Genomic DNA, 20330 nt, shown 5'->3' on the forward strand with positions numbered 1-20330 from the left:
CCTGCAGACAGCTTGTCTGTCACCACACCATCAAGCCGTAGAGCTAGCTAACTCTTACATAATTCAGCCGCTACATGGCTGTAACAGCTTAAGTTAAGGAGGGTGATAGCCCTGTTGTACCTGCTACCTGCCAAACCTATCCTAGTTTGAGTTTTTTTGTTGTTGCACCAAATCTCTGGGCTGAACCTTTTAAACAGAGGGAATCACCCGCAGACCCAGCTCTGGTGTCACTCTGACAACTTTCAGTTCATCTCATAGAAATAGGGACTTAAAAACACTGAAGAATAAAAAATAATTTGAAGATAATAATAATGTGTGACCACATGGCAACTCTAAAAAGTCAAATAAATAAACATAAAATGCTGATTTAAAAAAGTTATATTTGAGAGGACCAGCCCCCACTATCGAACCTCCTTACTCCACCACACCAGGTGTGTGTGTGTGTGTGTCTGTATAACGACCTCCTGCCGTTTCCATCCCAGCAGCTAAAGAGCTAACAGTCATTTAATAGATATACTGTACAGAGACAGATCATTGAGTGGACAGAACGCAGCAGAGTGTGTGTGTCTGAGAAAAAGAGGCCTGCAGGTAGACGGTGAGACGTTCTTCAGATGCTGTTGAGGGATCCGGGCACCGAGCTGTGGTGAGATGAATCTGATCCGAGACCATCTGAGGAAGACAAACAGATAAACGTTACTCATTGTGTAGCAACACAGATCTGTCCTTTCCTTGTTGAAACATCAGAAGATTTTCTTTTTGCCCCAATGCTGCCATCTTGTGTCCAAAACCAGCTACAACATACACCACAAACAGGCAAGACCACATTTCTCCCAGTTGTTTGAACTGGCTGCCTGAGTGTCTTTTAGATTTTATTGCTCAGTTTTAAACCTTTAAGAGAACTGGCCCCTGTTATCTCAAGGATCTCTTAACTATTCACACTCCAGCGAGATCCCTAAGGTCTGCTGAACTTTACCTTCCTGTTCCCAGATCCAGACTGAAACTTTAGAAGAGATCTTGCAGTAGCTGCTCTAAAACTGTGGAATAGACTGTTCTTGGAGATTAGGACCTCTCCTACATCAACTACTGTATTGAAGTAAACTGACTTCAGGGTTTCTACATGAAAACACCCAAACTGTGACCAGACATCAATATTAACATCAACCATCATGTCACAGGTGGCCCGTCACACTGGTTCTGAATGGGTCTAGAGATGTTCTCCAGGTGTCATAGAAAGAAGTTGTTCCTGCCAAGTTGCTGCTACTCAGGGAGAATTACTCCTCAATTCTTATCATCAGATGTGAACATCAGATCAAATCAATTAAAAACTACCTGTTAATATATTAGAAGTGACAAAAACCACATCATTAACAATCAAATTCAAATTGAGTTTAAATCGGCTGATTTAAAACGTGCAGTGTCCTGCTGAAGTATTCATCCCCACTGATCTGTTCCACATTTTGTCACGGCGCCACAACCTTTAATGGACTTTATTTTGAATTTTCTATTAATTTTATGACAGACCAACTCAATCAAAACAAAACTGTAAAGTGGTTTTTAAAACCAGTGCATTTATTCACTCCCCTTTACTTTGATACCCCTAATTAAAATATAGTGCAAGCAGCTGGCTTCAGAAATCACTTCATTACTGGACGGAGTCCACCTGGGTGTGAGTTACACTCAGAATAAATCCAGCTGTTCTGTGAAGGCCTCGAAGGTTTCTTAAAGAACATCAGAGAACAACCAGCATCATGAAGTTCAAGGAACCTAACAGACAGGTCAGGGACAAAGTTCTGGTTCAGTTTAAAGCAAGGTTAGGTTCTACAACAATCTCCCGAGCTTTGAACATCTCCCAGAGTTCTGTCCAATCCATCATCTGACCATGGAGAGAGGATGGACCACCTGCAGACCTACCAAGACGTGGACATCTACCTAAACTGACAGACTGGGCAAGGAGAGCATTAATCAGAGAAGCAGCCAAGAGGACCACGGTAACTCTGGAGGAGCTACAGAGATCCACAACGCAGGTGGGACAATCTGTCTACAGATTTGGCCTTTATAGACGTGTGGCAGGAAGAGTCTGGTGAAAGAAAGTCATGAGTTCAATATGGAGACCCCCACATAGGAGAGACACAACAAATATGTTGACAGAGAAGGAGGGAGATCAGATGAGAACAACATAAAACTTTTGGTCACCTCAAACACACCATTCCCATGCTGAAACATGGTGCAGGTAGTATCATGCTGTGGTAATGCTTTCCTCCAGCAGGGACAGGGGAGCTGGTCAGAGTTGATAAGAAGATGGATGGAGCTAAATACAGACTGAGCCCATTCATGCGTTAGAATGACCTAGTCAAAGTCCAGACCTAGACAAATCCCACTGGAAATCTGTGGCCAGACTTGAAAACTGATGTTAAAAGATGTTCGTCTTCCATTCTGGCTGAGGCTGAAGTATTTTGAAGAGAGGAATGTGCAAAAATTTCAGTCCACATGTGCAAAGCTGGAAGAGACGCCCTAAAAGACTAGCAGTGAGAGGTGGTTCTGAAGTATTGACTCAGGGGGGCTGAACACTAATGAATGTCACACTTTCATGTTAATTTGTACAAGGTTTGAAAACCGTGTTCCTTCCACTTTAGTTTTATTTTTGTCTATCACATAAAATCTGGTTAAAGTGAAATATTATTTTGTGGAGTTACATAAGAAAACATTCACAGGAATAAATACAGAAAACAATTAGGATATTTCTATTATATGATAGGATGATAAATGATAAAAGGAGTCTCGCACCGTGGACGGAAGCAGCTGTATGTGAACGAGCATGAGGAGGGATGAGGATCGAGTTCAGCTGAGGCTGGATGGAGAGCTCTGCACAGAACAAGACAAGATTTCCTTCTTAGTTCAGGTCCTCATCAAGACTTCATGGTTGGTCCTGTTGTTTGACATCTCACCACTGAGAGAAAATTCCAAACAGGCGACTAACACAGCTTAAAAATAGTCTTTAACATGCAGATACTCAACCAAACCATGATAAAAACATGGCTGTGTTTGCACGTACCTGTGGTGCTGAAGTTAAACAGCATTGGAAGTTCTCGTCCGCTGGGCAGCCGCGTGTTCGGCTGGCGCAGCTCGTCGAAGAAGGCGTGTGCGCAGGCCTCTAACGGGGAGAGGCGTGACGCCGGCGTGTACTCCAGCAGCCGAGAGCAGAGGGCGATGGCTTCTGGGGGAGTGCGCGGTTTAAACACCTGAGGAGTTGGAAGAGTATCAGTCAGATGCAGAACAATGACGGGCAAAAACATGACATTAAAAAGATGCAGGGATTCCCATCCTGGTGGGTCCTGGCCCACCTAAAGAGGGCACCAAAGATCTGAGGGGTTGCACAAGGCTGTCAGAATGAGTTTTGCACATTTACAAAATAACAATAATTCATTATTTCAAGCTCGAGGTAACACACGGAGCTACGTCTGACATTGACAGAGCATGTTATTGGAGGGAAGGACAGCAAACAGATGGACTTAAGGACAGATTAAAGAATAGGTTGACAGATAATAACTTCATCACAATGAGATGGAAATACTAATTTTCATTCACAGAAGACCAATTTCAGTTTCTCAGACATGCATCTCCATGCAGAACAGAGACAGAAACGGTTTGCTTATGATTGTTCTGGTTTCTAACCACCTTGGTCCATGGATGAGCTTTGATTTGTGGGAACTTGAACTCTGTGTAGTTTGGATTCATCTCTCGTATCTGTTCCCTCGTTGGTGTTCCCAACACCTAAAAACAAATGCAAGAACAATGTAGACCATATTCATTACGCAAGACCTTTAAAAACAAGTAACTTGTAACTGATGAACAGACTCACCTTGATGATCTCCACTAGCTGGTCCACCCCGCTGTCTCCGGGGAATATTGGCTGTCCAAGCAGGAGTTCTGCCAGCACGCAGCCGGCTGACCAGATGTCGATGCTTGCTGTATAGTCTGTGGCGCCAAAAATGAGCTCCGGGGCACGATAATACCGAGAGCAGATATACGACACGTTGGGTTCTCCACGAACCAGCTGCTTGGCGCTGAGGGGAACAACAGAAATCCGGTAGAATGGTGGAAAATACGGCAACAAAGAACGTGGGGGCAAAAAAAAACAAAAAAAAACTACCACACATTAAGCTACACACAAAATCATTTGTTCAGAAATCTGAATCCAATCCTGCAGCTCACCTGCCGAAGTCGCACAGCTTCAGGATGGCAGTTTCTGGGTCAACCAGCAGGTTTTGGGGCTTGATGTCTCTATGACAAACACCCTGAGAATGGATGTAAGCCAGGCTGCGAAACAACTGGTACATGTACACCTGAGGAAGTGAAAACACAGCAAGAACATGCTGCTGAGGGTCCTCTGAATGGGATTACAACTGGGGGAGTAAATGTGGTTCTCAGAGATGTTTTAGTAACATCAGAAAGCAAAACAAAGATTAAAATACTCGTTTTTCTTAGGAAGAGTGGTGTCTTCCAAAGAAAAACTAGGATGTTACCTTCACATAAATGATAGGAATGATGCTCTTGGCTTTGTTAAAATGCCTGGCGACCCGATATACCGTCTCAGGGACGAAATCCAGCACCAGGTTGAGGTACACTTCATCTTTCTTTACAAGACGGAGAAAGAACAGCCTCAGAGACATTCGAGATTCAGATTTAGGGTTGAAAAACAAAACAAAACCAGATGTGAAATGAGTACTGAACAACTATTTGTTTATGGCTAAACATTCTGGCAACATAAACTGAATCTCATTTTCTGTAAGTCCAGAAAAACAAACCACTTTCCTCTTTTCAAAGATTTTTCCCAAAAAATACTGAATTATTGAAACACATGGAGCAGTTTCTACACATTTTACACATCATAACATTTTCCAGACCATTTAAACTGACAGATGGGGAAAAAAGATGGATGCCAGTCTGATGGATGGAAGGAAGGAATGTGGAGTAATAGGATAAGCCACACAAAAAAAAAATCTTGAAATGAAAATGTTTTTCTATACTTTCAGATGTGGAAAACACTTCAATCTAAAAGATTTTCAAACAGCACAGACATCCCTAAAAAGCTGAGGAGAAACACTTTTTTTCCTCTGCAGGAACAGGTACCTTCTCGCCGCTCGAGTAGAAGAAATAACGTAGGCGGACAATGTTGCAGTGGTCCAGCTTTCTCATGATCTGCAGCTCCCGATTCTGTAAAAACAGGAGAAAACAAAGAAACGTTCACAGGAGTTACAAATAAAAGATCTGACAGATGAGCCTTACAAAAAAAGAAATAAAGTCCAGATCCGAGCCTCACCTTAAACCTCTTATCCTGTAGAACTTTCTTAATGGCCACCATCTCCTGACTGTCGATGAGCCGAGCCTGGTACACAACTCCGAACGATCCATTTCCAATAACCTGCCGGGTTTGACATAAGACCAGTCAGACACAAGGTTGATGGGAACCACTGCAGCCCACAAAGAGGCGTATGGATACATTTATGAAAAGAGCCTGAAGAGAGAACAACCTGAACCGACTCCAGCTGGGTTCTTACACTTATTCTGGGCTTTAGTGAATGTTATCCGATCTCTGAAAGCAGTACTTACTGCAGCACACAACCCTGACCCACAGCTCCACATCCACACACCAGTCTAATAAAATCCGTTTCAGTGAGAGGATTGGGTTTGACAAACATGAGAAACATTAAATCCAGCTTCCTGATCTTTAGCTCCTCTTATATAGTCCCTGATCAGTCCTTTACCTTGTAGATAAAACCACCTTCCTGTCAGAAATCACACATTCCACTTCATCAGAAGGAAAGTATTCGCTTCAAATTACAAATACAAGTCTGACTGGTTTGTTTAACTTTAATGGACCATTACAAATCCCATTTAAAGTGAATTAGACCTGAAGTATGGTTAGAGAAAGCACACAAAACTTTTCTTCTATCCATTCAAGACTAAAGTTGATTTTTACTGGGAACATTGTCTAGATGCATCTATGCTGAAGTCATCAAGTGGCTAAGCTTTAATGGTATTTTTAGCTAAATGTCAGAAGAATAAAAATAAAAAATTGGTTTCTCCATCTGCTGTTTTCACACTTTCTTAAATGTAACAATTTGGAGACATGAATCCCAAACCCACACAACTCATTTCTGTAAACGATGATGATTCAGGGTCAAAGAAGAAAATAAAAAGTATAACCAAACACACAATGCAGAAAACACCCCAGATCTTCTCTTATTTATTAGTTCGATGCTCAACAGAAGAACAAATGTTTTCAGGACTAGAACATTAAATTATGTCGGCTGGGTGGGGCTGCCATCACAAAAATATGTCCAGTCTGAAAGGAAAACAGACAAAAACCTTATTAAACTTATTACATAAATAATATATGTATTATCTTCACCCACTACATCATAGAGAGCAGGCAGTGGGTTAAGGGATGATTTCAGATCCATGTGTCAATGAATGTTTCTATATTAAAGTTATAAATACTGAGTTATCCTACAAGCTTTCATATTTCTGTGACTTTGGTGATCAAAATAAATAAACTGGTGTTTGGTTAAATGTTGCCAGATATAAAATAATCACTGAGAACCTTGTTAAACAGCCAACAGCAGAGAAATCTGATCTTTCAGGTGATTTCTGAATAAAACAAAACGACAGAAAGAGCTAAACGTTTGGCCCTGGCGTTCCTTTATATCCCGAGGCTTTTTATATTTCAGAGCAGCTGTACATGTTTCACTATGTTTTCATCCCCTCCTTTAAACACTAATGGTCTGGTAACGTGAATTTGCTCAGTTTAATCATTTCTATTATTCAGTCTGTCCTGCGTTTGTCCATCACTGTTTGGTTTGGTTCAGCCAGAAAACAGGACAGATCCAGACTGCAATGACCAATCAGGGGTCATCAGGGCTGACCTTCCCTCCACCAAGAACCTAAAATGGTCTAGGGTCAGGAACGGGGCTGCAAACATCTCTGCAGACCCCACAAACTGTTTAGACTGTTACCTTCAGGTGGCGCTACAGAGACATCTCTCCCCAGACTGTCTTTCTCTGATGAATATAATGAACACCTCCCAGCCTGAGTAGTCAACTACTCTGCTGGGAAACTAAAATATTAATATTTTCCCTGTTCTAACCCATCTTTTGTACAAGCACAAATACTGACTGTACATACTCAGTACATATTTGTTTGTTTTTTTAATCTCCTATAAAGTGTACTTAATTTTAATGTCTGTACTGTGGGAAACTAAAGTCATGTTAAGCTGATTCTGATATTGACAGAAAAACAGGGGATTTATGACCTCTTCAGGTATGACTGCAGAGTGACTCTGTCTCTACTCTACAAGCTCAGCCTCCTGTAAACACTATCGACTATTAACAGCTGTAGTCTAATGTTAGAAGGTATTATACTGCAGTGCAAGCCTGAAACAACCTGCCTTGTCATAGTTGCTTACTTTGCATCAGCAGGGAGTCTACAGTAAACACATGTTTAAACTGCTGCTGATTATATTGTTACAAGACACAGTATGGTCACTGTGGCTTTACTTGCTACTGATCTGGACAAAGAAAGTTAGTTAATTCTCTGCTGGAAGTCTAAACGTGACACTTTACGCCGCAGTCTAAATTCAGATATAAAAAAAAAAGTGCGAGAACATCGCGTATTTCAGTTCTGATCTCTCAGGAGCGCCGATGGTCTGAACTTAAAATCATCTTAATAGGACGTTCAATTCTTATTCCTTAAAAAAAAATGGAAATTTACTCTTCCTGAGATGCTCTTCATCAGTGTTTCCTGGCCAACAAAGGCAACAATACAATCAGTAGCATCAACAACAAACTGAAATACCAAAACAAGATTTCATATTTTTCATAAGAAGACAGAATATCAGTTGCTCTAAAATGAAACAAGTGTTATGGATTACGCACATTTCAAATGCTGTAATCTTAATAATCTGATTGTTTCCACTGAATATGGCAGAATTATGATATTAGAAAATAAAAGTCAGAAACAACAGGACCTTCCTCGGTTCAAAGGTCGCCATGAAGGTTCACAGTTTAATACATGAGCAGAACTCTAATGATGAATGAATGTTGAGCTTTTACTTGATAGCTCACCTTGATGTCAGTGTAGGAGACTTCCTGTGGGCGGTCTGGACCTTGGCCCGGTGTGGCTACAACTGTAGTCACCTTCCCAATGTCTCCTAGGAAAAAAACAGCAACAGGTTTATCAGGAGATCAATAAATTAGGGATAAAGACAATAAAAAAAAAAAGAATGAAGAGTAGATTCTCTTTTATTTCAGTGATAACAATAAAACTTGTGAATCACTGTGAGCAGGTTTAAAATGTGTTGCTAAAAATGAGGACATTATAGTGTTAAATAAATATTCTGGATCTTCTCTCTGCTGCCTGTAGGAACATCTAGGTTAAAGACGACCCTTTGGATGGATGTCAGACGACTCAGAGGGAGGAGGAAGGAAGGCAGGGTTCATATTCACGCCTGTGTGACTAATTAAACTGGGAAGGAGCCACAAAAATAGGCCAGCATTGTCTGTGTGTTTGGTGATGCCAGCCAACATTAAAAAGGATTATATTTGTCACGTAATCCAGCTTCAAAGGAAAAGTCTGAGATGTAATTACTGTAATTTTACTAATTTATTCAGGAAACATTTTGATTCCGCTGAATATTTCTTGTAATGCAAACTGCAACTAATTTAGTGAATCAAAGTCATTTGTTAATTCAACCGTATTAACGATTTGCAACTAAATCACTGAGTGTGTGGCACATTTTACAGTTTATTCCTAAGGTAAATGAAACCTTAGGGTACCTTAAGATATACATTCTCATGTATATATTTCTTGAGTCCTTGTTAAACATAAATTTCAACTAAAAGCTGTTTCAATAGGAATGTATCAAAACAACCAATAATACAGCCTACATTCAGCAGCGGATGACACCTTGTATTACTGTCATATTTATTAATTAAAACCAAAGCTTTAAAATGAAATCTGCTCTTATGGCGGGTCTTTCAACTTGTCTTCCAGTCAAGGATTAAGGATGAACATACTTCGATGATATGACTCACTTTCACACTAATTAAACAGCACATCTTGCTTTAAATGTTGTTTTTAAATCACATCATTGAGCAGAAACATCATTGGTTGCAGTCTTTGTTTATTTCACATCACAATAAGAATTAGTGGTTTAAATTTTTTGATTGAATTCACATTGCCAAGCTTCTAACTTGTTTCTTGTGGAAACATTTCTTCACCCTTTACAAACTTCACCCCTGCCATCACCTTTGTTTTGTTTATAACCAGTTGAGCTGAAAAAATCAGCTACTTGGTTCACATATTTCTTAAAAAGCAACTTGAGCTACCTCTGTACGTACATTTATACAAACCCAACTGCCTGACACTCTTCATATTGGCTGTTTAACTTTGTTTTCTTTCTGGTTAACATGGTCAGAGGGTGGAAAATACATTTCCCAAAGCTCATTTGTGCTGTTTGAACATCAAAACCACAGCCACCCAGACCGTGTCCACATACTGGATGCTTTGTTTATTAAACAGACAATGTACTCTTTGAAATGTCCCTCCTGTACATAGAGGTGCACATCTTGCTGTTTTTGTGCATCCACATATTAAACTGTCATCAGTCCTTGAAGCTTGGTGGTTATCCAATAGCCACAGTGTTTGTATCGGTATCAGCTATAGTAGTGAGGCCTGCAGGGTGACCGGGTCACTGAGTTCTTCACTGCAACTACAGAGTTCATCCTCAGGATAAACCCAAACACAGAGAAGTAGAAAAGAAGTAAAATGTTTGTTGAAGGTTTATGCCAACTGTTACTATTTTTGCATTTTTCCAGCACAAGTTCAGTTTTATTTTTTATATCAGAGCTCCTTTCCCACTTCCTCCTCAGGATGATGAAACACTTTCTATGGTCTTCAACCTGCTTAATCATATACCATATGGAAGGTTTGTTACAGGTCTTAATCTACACTTTCTTCGTGCCTTCCTGCCACTCTCCTGACACCAATTACTAGAGAGAAATGAACATTTACACTCACCGGCCACTTTATTAGGTACACCTGTCCAACTGCTCCTTAACACAAAAATCAGCCAATCAAATGGCAGCAACTCAATGCATTTAAGAATGTAGACATGGTTAAGATGATCTGCTGCAGTTCAGACCGAGCATCAGAATGGGGAAGAAAGGTGATTTAAGTGACTTTGAACGTGGCATGGTTGCTGGTGCCAGACGGGCTAGTCTGAGTATTTCAGAAACTGCTGATCTACTGGGATTTTCACGCACTACCATCTCTAGGGTTTACAGAGAATGGTTAGAAAAAGAGAAAATATTCAGTGAGTAGCAGTTCTGTGGGCGCAAATACCTTGTTGATGCCAGAGGTCAGAGGAGAATGGCCAGACTGGTTTGAGCTGATAGAAAGGCAACAGTAACTCAAATAACCAGTCGTTACAACCAAGGCATGCAGAAGAGTATCTCTGAACCCACAACACGTTGAACCTTGAGACAGATGGGCTACAGCAGCAGAAGACCACACCGGGTGCCACTCCTGTCAGCTAAGAACAGGAAACTAAGGCTACAATTCGCAAATCTGCAGCATCTGTGTGATGCTATCATGTCAATATGGACCAAACTCTCTGAGGAATGTTTCCAGTACCTTGTTGAATCTATGCCACGAAGGATTATGGTAGTTCTGAAGGTAAAAGGGGGTCCAACCCGGTACTAGCAAGGTGTACCTAATAAAGTGGCCGGTGAGTGTATTTTTCCTTACAGACAAACAGTGGGTGTGTTTTGAACCTGACTTTTTAAACAAGGTGTGTAGAAAGTCTTTTCTACCACACTGCAAGAAAAACTTAAAGCTTATGATAGACATCAACGCTACACAGGAGAGAACTTTCCTTATAAATTAACCCATAATCACTGTTAACGGCATTTGTATACAGCTCTTGTGCATCTAAAGTGTTGTTGCATTTCTTTTTTCAATTCAAAATCAGTGGAGATGACAAAAAACTATTTGTTATTTACGTTCCAAATTCTTTAGACGAAAAGAAATGAAGGCTTAGGAATTGGTCTTACTGCTTTGAACTAGAGCTGCATGATACTAAAAAATGTTGCAACGGTGATTTCTCATCTGTGCTTCCATCCCTCTGTGACCTTTAGCATTCTGGACAATGCAATTTGTGTCTTGTGTGAGCATCTGCTGCCATGAGGCTCTATCCAGCTGGCTAAACATCACATTAGCAAAATAAAAAGCACATTCTCATAACACTTGGAATATATTAGCCTAGTTTTATTGGGCAAAGTCCATAGTGATGTTAATATTGCGCACACTGATATTACGATGACGATATGTTCGCTATACATTATCCAGCTATACTTTGAACTGGAGATGACCTCCTATGAGGCTCTACTATCAATAAAAACATCACTGCCTGCATGTAGATGATAAGGTTCTGCTATCACATACCACCTGCAAGATAAAGAGGGGCACTTGAACTTTATGGCAAAAATACAACCAGGAACTAGGAAATTTTAAATTCAAAATGCAATCTACTGTAAAATGCAGAATACGAGTATGTGATCCAATGAATCTGGATTGTTCCGAACAAGTTTTCCTTCTTTTTTAACAACTGTGTGTATGAGATCTGAGCAGTTATATGAAGGATGTCAGATGACTACATTCATCTAACAAAGCTGAGAAAATTATCCAAAGAAGTTTCTATGAATTTTGAGACCATGTCTGTACGTTTGTCACCCATTTCTGAATGGAACCATAAGAAGGAAATCAGCAAAGAGGTCAGCCAGTCTATAATCTTAGCACAACCATCTATAAGACCACAATGACGGTTAAATGAAAACGTTCTACCTGTATGCATGGAATTAAGCTTCGTTAAAAAAAAACTGAGTCTACCTTTTTAGTAAATCATAGTCAGAACATGACAACACCCTCGCCAAACCAACTTAATGCTTTGTTGGCACATGATATGAAGACTGCCGTGTGAAGTTGAAACTATAAATCTCTTTATTTATGTAAAAGGGACAATCTACATTATTTAACATGTGTACCTGATTCCATCAAGTAAATGTTGTAAATTACCCAGATTTAGCCATTAAGGCACGTTTTCATCAGACAGTTCTTTTAAGTCTGAGGCCACAGTTCTCAGCTGGTTAACACTAGATTGTTCCTTTCAGGTCAGGGGTCAGTCTTAGCCTCAATTGAGGAGTTCAATCATCTTTTTGTCTTTTAAAAAAAAGTTATGGTAGGGTGATTTAAGAAATGAATAGATAAACTGGGGCCTCATCTGCAGTCTGTTAAGGTCAAGAAAGAGCTGAGTCAAAAAGTCTATGATCATGACTGAATGCGATTCTACATATACTTAAATACGTTTCCTCTGTATGCCAGCTGGACTCAAAAACGATGTGCTTTTAGTGTTCTGAACACTGAGACCACACCCTACTTGAGTCACTCACAATACAGTGATTATGAAATGTAGATTGAAACTCAGGCTCGTACGTGACGCTCTTTTACTTGACAAATGAAACAAGTGTTTTCTTAAGTCTGTTTTAGTTTACACTTGAAATGCATGATCTACAGATGTCCCAGAGCTGTTAGGGCCATGCTGGTGAACAGTTCGTTTCCACCATCTTGGTTGCACATTTTGAAACATGGCCCAGTGATTTCACCAAATTGACTTTCTTCTCATGTTAAACACATATGAGGGGTACTTTAATAAAAAGTGGAATGGTATAGGTAGTTTTTTGTTCTTTTTTAACAGACCTAGCTTTACTAAAGCACCAAATACTATGTTAAGCTACAACACTTAGGACATCTTCCAATGGTCTTGATACAATTCAGAAAAATGAGAACCGAAACACAATAGAATCATTAGAAAACAACTAAAAGGGATTTCATAAGGCCAATTGATGCTTTCTGAATAAGGGAACAAACTCGTTGATACCCCAGAAGGGAGCGGCGTGCTGGAGCTGGACGTGCATCACTTGCATCCTCCAGGCATCGGCCACCTGCTGCCGACTTTTCGCCCCACAGGTGACCTTGGTGGGTGAGCATCGTTCCGCCCTGACCCAACCCCAGGCGAGCCAGACCGACAGCTGATGCTCCTCTCACGAAAACACCAACAAAAGAGCCCAGCCGATGCAGCATCCCAAGTTATATGAGACCAGCTTTGCCACAAAGAACCACCGACTAATTTATGTTCTAACTTAACCCGACCCCCCACACATGATTTTATATTTTAAATACAGATTACTATCTGATTGCCTTGTGTTTCACCGGACTGTAATGATCTTCGGAACCGGTGTCACAGTAAAGGAGATGATATCATCCGGACAGGAAACTAAGTGGCTAAAACAGCCAGGCTAGGTAGCATGCTAATTCGTTCGTTAGCATGGTAACTATTCTACTAAAACCCAGTTGAAAAAAAATTGGTTCTGCTAACGAACTTGTTAGCAAGCTAGTTAGCATGCTACCCACTCGTTAGCATCTTCACGAGAGAAAAAAGACTTTCCTCTTTATTGAATGACCAACCGTCTAATTATCGTTAAATATTAAAAAATGCCACTGTACTATATACTAGAAATACAGTTTTAAGCTAGTAGCTAGCAGGCATAAATAACTTACTGGAAAGCTTAAGGTTCGAACATCCCGACGAGCTGCTGCCGGAGGCCTGCGAGACCCCGGACTTTCCTGTGCTGCTCCCCACGGCAGCGGCTGATCCGGCGGAGGCTGCGAGGGCTCCTGGAACACCTGGCGGCTCAGCAAACGAGCTGGTCCTGGGCCGCCCGCTGCCGCTCATATCTCTGAGCAGAGGTCAGAGTTATTTTCCCCACTGTTTTCAGCTTACTGACTAATAATTATAAACAACCGGCAGCGAATAACGTTAAAAAATAGCGCTCCAGTTGCCGCCACCAGCTGTCTGGGCTGAAAACTGTTGCTAGACACCTAGAAACAGAGCTCCCGCAATGCCACATGGGAGATGGAGTACGAAGCGATTGTGGTTCGGAGTTACTGCTTTGCATCCGCAAATCAGAACTACTAGAACTTTGACAGCGATAAAATAAATATCCACTGAATAAGACTTCTGGATTTGGGTAGTGGAAAGAGAGTTTTCTTACCGATTTGTGTTTTTACCTTAGATGGACCTGTTTGACCAGATCTTCTTACATAAACCCTTCGTATGATCTTAATCTGAACGGCTGACCAACAAACTACTTCTAACATTTATATGAGGGACTAGCTGGACATAAACTGTGCAATCCAGGAAATTAGGGAGCATGGCTGATGTGACAAGGAGGCCAGATCTAAAACTTATATTTTTTTTATCAGTCGTCTGTGTTCTTTTTATGATTTCTGGCAAACTACATACCCAGAGGACATGAATAACCCCTTAAAGGATTTTTTAAAATCATAACATAATAAAAATGATTAGTTCTTTGCAATGTTCTAAAAACTATTGCCAAGGCAGAAAAAAAAAACAAGCAATAACTATAGAGAACCTAATATTGTGGTTAATTAATTTGGGAGATTAAATACAAGTAGAAAACATTTAAAATGGCTTCTAATCTTCCCAGGAGAGGTAGGTCAAGCAAATCCACCAGAGAAATAAAAAAAAAAAAAACCAAGTAGCTCGATCTTAGACTTTACAGACCTCCCATTTTAAACGTAAAAGATTACAACAAGAAAAGGAAGCATGACCTGGGTTAACAAACGTACATCTTAATAAACCTAAGGACTTCTGGACTTGGGTAGACAGGAAACCAAACTCTTTGTTCAAAATGTAAAACACGGTGGTGGAAAGGTGAAGGTTTGGGCTCGTCTTGCAGCCAGAGGACCTGGGCACCTTGCCTTTACTGGGTCGACCATAAACTCCCCTGCATAATAAAGTATTTTAGAGCCAAATCTGAGGCCACCTCGGAAGTTTGACCCAAACTGAATCACGAACCCAACAACACAATGTTGTAAAAAAGAGAGGGCTAATGTCCTGATATGTAAAACTAAAGCTAAACTTTCCTTTTACCATAACAGCAACTGTTTAGTACGTTTTAACTAAAATCATTTTAGGATTTATTACAGAAATGTGTTGTTTTTTAAATTATATGCATAGTTTATTACCATTTTTGATTTTTTTCCAAGCCCAGTCAGGTAGAAAAAGCTGAATATAAAAACTCAACAACATAAGGCGTTGTGTTAGATCTTTAATATTTTCAATATTTAGTTTCTTTTGTTGTCATTTAGAAATATTGCACATGGTCAACATGCCTGCTTATGAGATAACACTCACATCGCTCATCCTAACATTCCTTCTCCAACGTAAGGACAGTTTTACTTTTGAAGCACAATCATACAGTGTACACGCATACATGTGTATGAATGCACGCATGTCTGTGTGGGCGTGTGCAAGTGTGCATGTGATCGCACATGCGTGCAGATCGACACTTAACAGCCCTAAAGAACCCCCATTGTGACATGAACTGATAGTCTACTTTTAACCTGTGTATTCATTCATATATATATATATGTGCATTAAATGAGTATCCTGCATATGTTTCATATTTATATATATATATATATATATATATATATATATATATATATATATCCTGAATCAGCTGAGTTTATTAACAGTCTAGGTGGCTGAGTAAGTAGTCACGGTGGCTATAAAAATACCGTCTCTTGAGAATGAAAAATATGCTATTGATGGTGTTGCTGAGTGGTGAAAGAAGAAGAGGTCGGTTGTGTTGACAAACTGCCTGCATGTGCCAAAACATACACATCCCCAAACACAGACATAAATGCACAAATATGGAAATACCTGTAATATATTTATATATATTTAGTCACACATCCAACTGTGTACAGAGAAATAAAAGAGATACCCATAATAAGAACTACCCCCACTCTTCACCAAAGAAGCAAAGAGCCAGAAAAGTGCTATTCAAATAATTGTCGTTGACTTTTAGTAAGTTATACTCTCTATCTCTTCAACAATGACAAGATTTGTGATTCTTTTTTGTTTTTTGCTGTTTTTTTTTTTAACCATAGTTCAAGATCACAACAGCTCATTCATCTCACTGACTGACTGCACTGAATTTAATATCTATGGCACAAAGCCTTGCCCCCCCCAAACAAAAACAAAACCCATTTCCAAAAAAGTAAATGTCCTATTGCACCATTTGATGGGGAAGGATAAAGTGTCGAGACAAAAGGGGCGGAGGGGGGTGGGGGTTGTCTGGGGGCTCCAGAGTCTGCCCCCCCAGGGCTGGTCTAGGATCTGCTTTCCCTGAACTGAATCCTAACCAGAACCATCCTGAGCTACATGGCGCTTGACCCGGGACCAGTGCTTAAGGGCACTTTCTAACAACGCTTGAATGGTCAGGAGAGTCAGAGGGGGTGGAGGTAAGGAGGTGCAAAGAGACATACGGAATGAGATTATTTAACTTAAACAATCTCTTAAAAACAACACTTTCCTGATTGAACTTGTGGCGATCCCCCGACAACAAGGGGCCGCACAAATTGTGCAAACACCTGATTTCAACGATTTTTACAAAACCACATATGCCCTCACCCCGCCCCGTTTCTGAGTCCAACGAGGTTTCGTTAGGTGGTAGGGTGGAGAAGGGAGGGTGCAGACTGATTTTATCCCCTTCTTTGTCCAGTCTCTTGCTTTCTTTCTTTCCTTTTTGTCATTTAGATTTTTTTTATGCTGGAGAAGAAACACAATAGAGCCACGAGAGAGAGAAAAACAGGCCACGGTAAAACTGGTTATTTCCACGGCAATGATAACAAGAGAAAAGCAACATCATTTCCATCCAGAGGGGGGAATCAGAGAAATTTGGTTGAGATCCCGCTTTTCCTCCCCGTTGGTGAGATCATCACATTCCATCCAGTACTGGAGTTTAGGCCTCCAAAGCATCACAACCAGTCGTCTCTTTACATAATCTCTTTATGGTGCCCGTTTACCACAGACATACAGACATAGATAATCGGCTCCTGCCAGTGAAGCTCTCAGTCTGTCGTAATGGCAACAACTGAAGGTGCAAAGATTGGTCACACTACATCCCGATTCTGCATCTCCGTCTCTCACTACAATCACATGAAAGGGTGCAGGCCGATGGCTTAGTCAGGTTGATTTTCTTTGTGTACAAGTTTACACTGCACAGATGTGTCCATGCACACTTCCGTTTGCACGTGCTTTATGTATGTGTGTGTGTGTGTGTGTGTGTGTGTGGGCACGCTGTCTGTCCTGCAGCATTGAGGGGCTGTGAAATATCAGTGGAGGTCATTGGGGTTGTGTCTGCGGCCCGACCACGATGCTGAGGAGTGGAAGGGCGCGAAGGAGGTCAAGTCAATGGCATCTGAGGGATGGCTGGCTGGCTGGCAACAGCAAACTGCATCTGCACGGTAAGTGACATAGTGCCTTTGTGAGTCGTGTCCTTGGTTGCAACTCCGGGGGACAAACAACCAAGAGTAACAGTCTAATTTGGTTCGTGTCTGTGTGTGGGATCGTGCTGGAGATTACATATGCACCAGTGTTGCTTGTGTGTGTACCAGAGAGACAGAGAGTGTGTACCACAGAGTTTGAGTCCCAAACTCCTGCAATGTGCTGAGAGCAGACCTGGGCAAAACCTTCCAGGAAAAACATTCAGGATAAAATAAAATTCAAGCACTTCTGAGCGTGCCTTGCATGTGGTTCGAACACTTTAAGGTCTGATTCGACAATCAAAGCCTGTCTTGAGTAGTTTTATTATTTAAGCTCTTATGTCTGTGTTTTTGCCCAGGTCTAGTGGAAATCAGTGTCAGCGGAACCTGTCCAAAGTTTTGGTTCACACACCCTTCTCTCTTTTTTTTTCAGTGACATTTTTTTATGATTCGGGATCTCCTCCATTTTACGATCCTTCACTTTTCGGCTCCTCCAAGCCCTGGCCTTTGTCTCCCTGATGCTCCGTCCCTCCGTCGTCCCGCAATGATTGACCGGACGAGGAGCTGTGGGTCAAGGCGGGCCCGGCTTCGGATGACCCTCCAGACTCGAGTGTTCCCGGTGTGGCCGTCTGCATGATCTTCTGACGAACCTCGCGGATCTTCAGCTGCAGACACACCTTGGTGGGGAAGGTTTCCGGGTAGCGTGCCTGGAAGGCAGCTGTGGCTGGAGCTGGAGAAAAGAAGGAAGTTTAAACTAATGGTACAAATCTGAAAAAGTCAAACATTGGTCTAAAAATAGAGATTTTAATCAAGCACCCAAGATGATTCCTGTTTAATCTTGTTAAATTAATTGCATAATGTGATTCGGGAGAAAAAAATAACCATGACAGGCAAAGTCAACTTCTCCAGGTTCTGAGGTTTCTGGAATGGAGTTCATCTCACAATGAAAACCTGGCCCGTGGCGGACGAATCTTTATTTATGGAAGAAACTGATAGCTGTGCTCCAGAAAAAACAGAAAAGGAGCATACAGGAATCTAGAGGAATTTCACGGAGCAAACCCAACTGGACAGCTATGATCTCTGATCCCCCAGACAGCATCGCATCAAGATCCGTCATTCCTCAACAGCCAATAGAACCACATGGTTAGGTATTAGCTTGGGAAACCTTTGTCTGGTTCTGCAGTGCAACCAGAAAGGTTACTGTGCAGAAAAGGAATTCTTGTTAACTTTTTCCAGAAGCAGCATCTACCTCTCTGGGCAGCGAGGCATCTGGAATGGACCTCACACATTGGGAAAGTAGACTGTGGTCAGATGGATCGGTATTCCAGATGTTTGTTGGAAGAAATGGAGCAAAGAAGACCTGCCTGGTGGGACCAACAAGTGATGGTATGAGGTTGGTCTTATTGCTCTCTGAAAAGCTCCTTACCACTTCTGCAACGGAAGCATTAATGCAGAAAACTCCAGCAGAGATTTTACAGCAACTTCTGCTGCCTTCAAGACCCAATCTAGACCAGATCTAGACCAGATCCAGACCAGAGATAGAAGTTAGCCACCTGGCTGTAAGCTAATGTATTCTTCCATTAAAAACAATTCATTAAACTCAAAATATCTTTTCCAGGGATGTTTATGCATTTTCACCAGTCCTGTTGCTGCATAACAAGCCCCTATCATCATCACTCCATCACCGTGCTTAATGGTTGGTACGTATGAGGTGTGCTGATATTATACACACTGCGGCCTGGCTGCTTCTGGACCGGCCCAGTCGACAGTCAACCAGCTTTTATTATTGGACACCTGAAGACATATTTGAATAGGAGAAAATAACACCTAAAAGTCTTCATGTTTGGTATCCTTCATGCTAGGACATGTTTTAAGTTTTGGTAGATGAAATGGAAATATTATAAAGTTGGAAACGTTTTAGTGAAGATAGCTTTACTCGCAAAGGAAATAATTACTTGCATCCTAAAAAGAAGGAATCAAAGGATATTAACTCAGGCGAAGCTGATGAGACAAACCATAAAATATCTTGAGTCTATATTTTCTGTAATTATGTAGAAGTTAAAGGGATTTTAGGAATTGTAAGTCTTCTTCCTCAAGTTTACTGTGAAACGCTTAAATTTTTTCACCACAACATCTGCTTCTCTGAGTGTTTTTCTCTGAGCTGAATCTACCTGAGGGAAAGAAGCCGTGTTCCTGAAACAACTGCATGACCAGTGCCCGACGCTGATCCAGCGTCCTACGCAGAGACGAGTAAGGAACCCTGTCCAGGTCTCCCAGTGGAACATCGGCTTCTGGACCTGGTTGGATATAAAACAGCATCAGAGAGGTGTTGGGAAATCTGTGACTGGTGATGCCTCTACACCCGTCATACCTGGTCTGTCGAACGTAAAGATGTCTCCCTCGCACTTGGCAGCGCTCTTTGGGGTGTTGGGCTCTGAACTGCAGCTGGACAGACGGCAGGTCTTTCTCCGGGGGGAGCTGGGGTCTTCTGCTGCTCCGTCAAGATCTGGATCCAGGGAATGGTGAATTGTCAATGAATATCAAGGGAAAAAAAAGAGGTCTTTCGCTTTCGATTTAATTTAAAGTTAGTTTGATGAAAAGAACAATTTAGCATCTCTCAATCTGACCTGTGGAGTTGCGCCTCTTCCTGCGGTAGCTTCCCAGGATGGCTCGTGGAGAGGTGGCCAGGCTCTGCAGCGTGGGAGAGGGAAGGACCTCCTCTGGGTTAAACTCTGGAAGCTCAGCAAAGCGCTCCTCAAAGGAGGTCTCCAACAAGACACTGCAGATGCAAACATTACATCCTCATCAGTCCACATCAAGGATCTGATCTGGTTAAAATATAAAGAAATCTCCTCTGA

General features: G+C 41.3%; 2 protein-coding genes across 4 annotated transcripts in view; both read right to left on the reverse strand.

Moving 5' to 3' along the window:
- Nucleotides 1-360: 360 nt before the first annotated feature.
- Nucleotides 361-14011, reverse strand: gsk3aa (glycogen synthase kinase 3 alpha a). The gene is made up of 11 exons (XM_047382930.1): nt 13675-14011; nt 8124-8209; nt 5321-5422; nt 5131-5214; nt 4524-4634; nt 4213-4343; nt 3860-4064; nt 3676-3771; nt 3053-3239; nt 2785-2862; nt 361-669 (listed from the first exon to the last, which is right to left on the reverse strand). The coding sequence occupies exons 1-11, from the start codon at nt 13847-13849 to the stop codon at nt 608-610; spliced, it is 1317 nt and encodes a 438-aa protein (XP_047238886.1). The 5' UTR covers nt 13850-14011; the 3' UTR covers nt 361-607.
- A 1224-nt stretch (nt 14012-15235) lies between these two features.
- The window catches only part of cica (capicua transcriptional repressor a), a 46627-nt gene continuing 41532 nt past the window's right edge, over nt 15236-20330 (reverse strand). For all 3 annotated transcript variants that reach the window (XM_047383321.1, XM_047383323.1, XM_047383322.1), the window contains exons 19-22: nt 20100-20251; nt 19844-19978; nt 19644-19769; nt 15236-18202 (exon numbers count right to left, since the gene is read on the reverse strand). In XM_047383321.1, coding sequence (XP_047239277.1) covers nt 17940-18202; nt 19644-19769; nt 19844-19978; nt 20100-20251 — 676 coding nt within the window. In that variant the 3' untranslated portion in view covers nt 15236-17939. The remainder of the gene's footprint in view (nt 18203-19643; nt 19770-19843; nt 19979-20099; nt 20252-20330) is intronic.

This window comes from Girardinichthys multiradiatus, chromosome 13 (genome assembly GCF_021462225.1).
Source record: "Girardinichthys multiradiatus isolate DD_20200921_A chromosome 13, DD_fGirMul_XY1, whole genome shotgun sequence".
NCBI classification, from domain to species: domain Eukaryota; kingdom Metazoa; phylum Chordata; class Actinopteri; order Cyprinodontiformes; family Goodeidae; genus Girardinichthys; species Girardinichthys multiradiatus.

Excerpts from the sequence above, each read along its gene's own strand:
- gsk3aa (XM_047382930.1), bottom strand. The coding sequence starts at position 13,849 with ATGAGCGGCAGCGGGCGGCCCAGGACCAGCTCGTTTGCTGAGCCGCCA. Across the intron at positions 4,344-4,523 it reads TTCCTATCATTTATGTGAAG|GTGTACATGTACCAGTTGTT; the intron begins GTAACATCCTAG and ends TCACTTCCTCAG. Across the intron at positions 670-2,784 it reads TACAGCTGCTTCCGTCCACG|ATGGTCTCGGATCAGATTCA; the intron begins GTGCGAGACTCC and ends TGTCTTCCTCAG.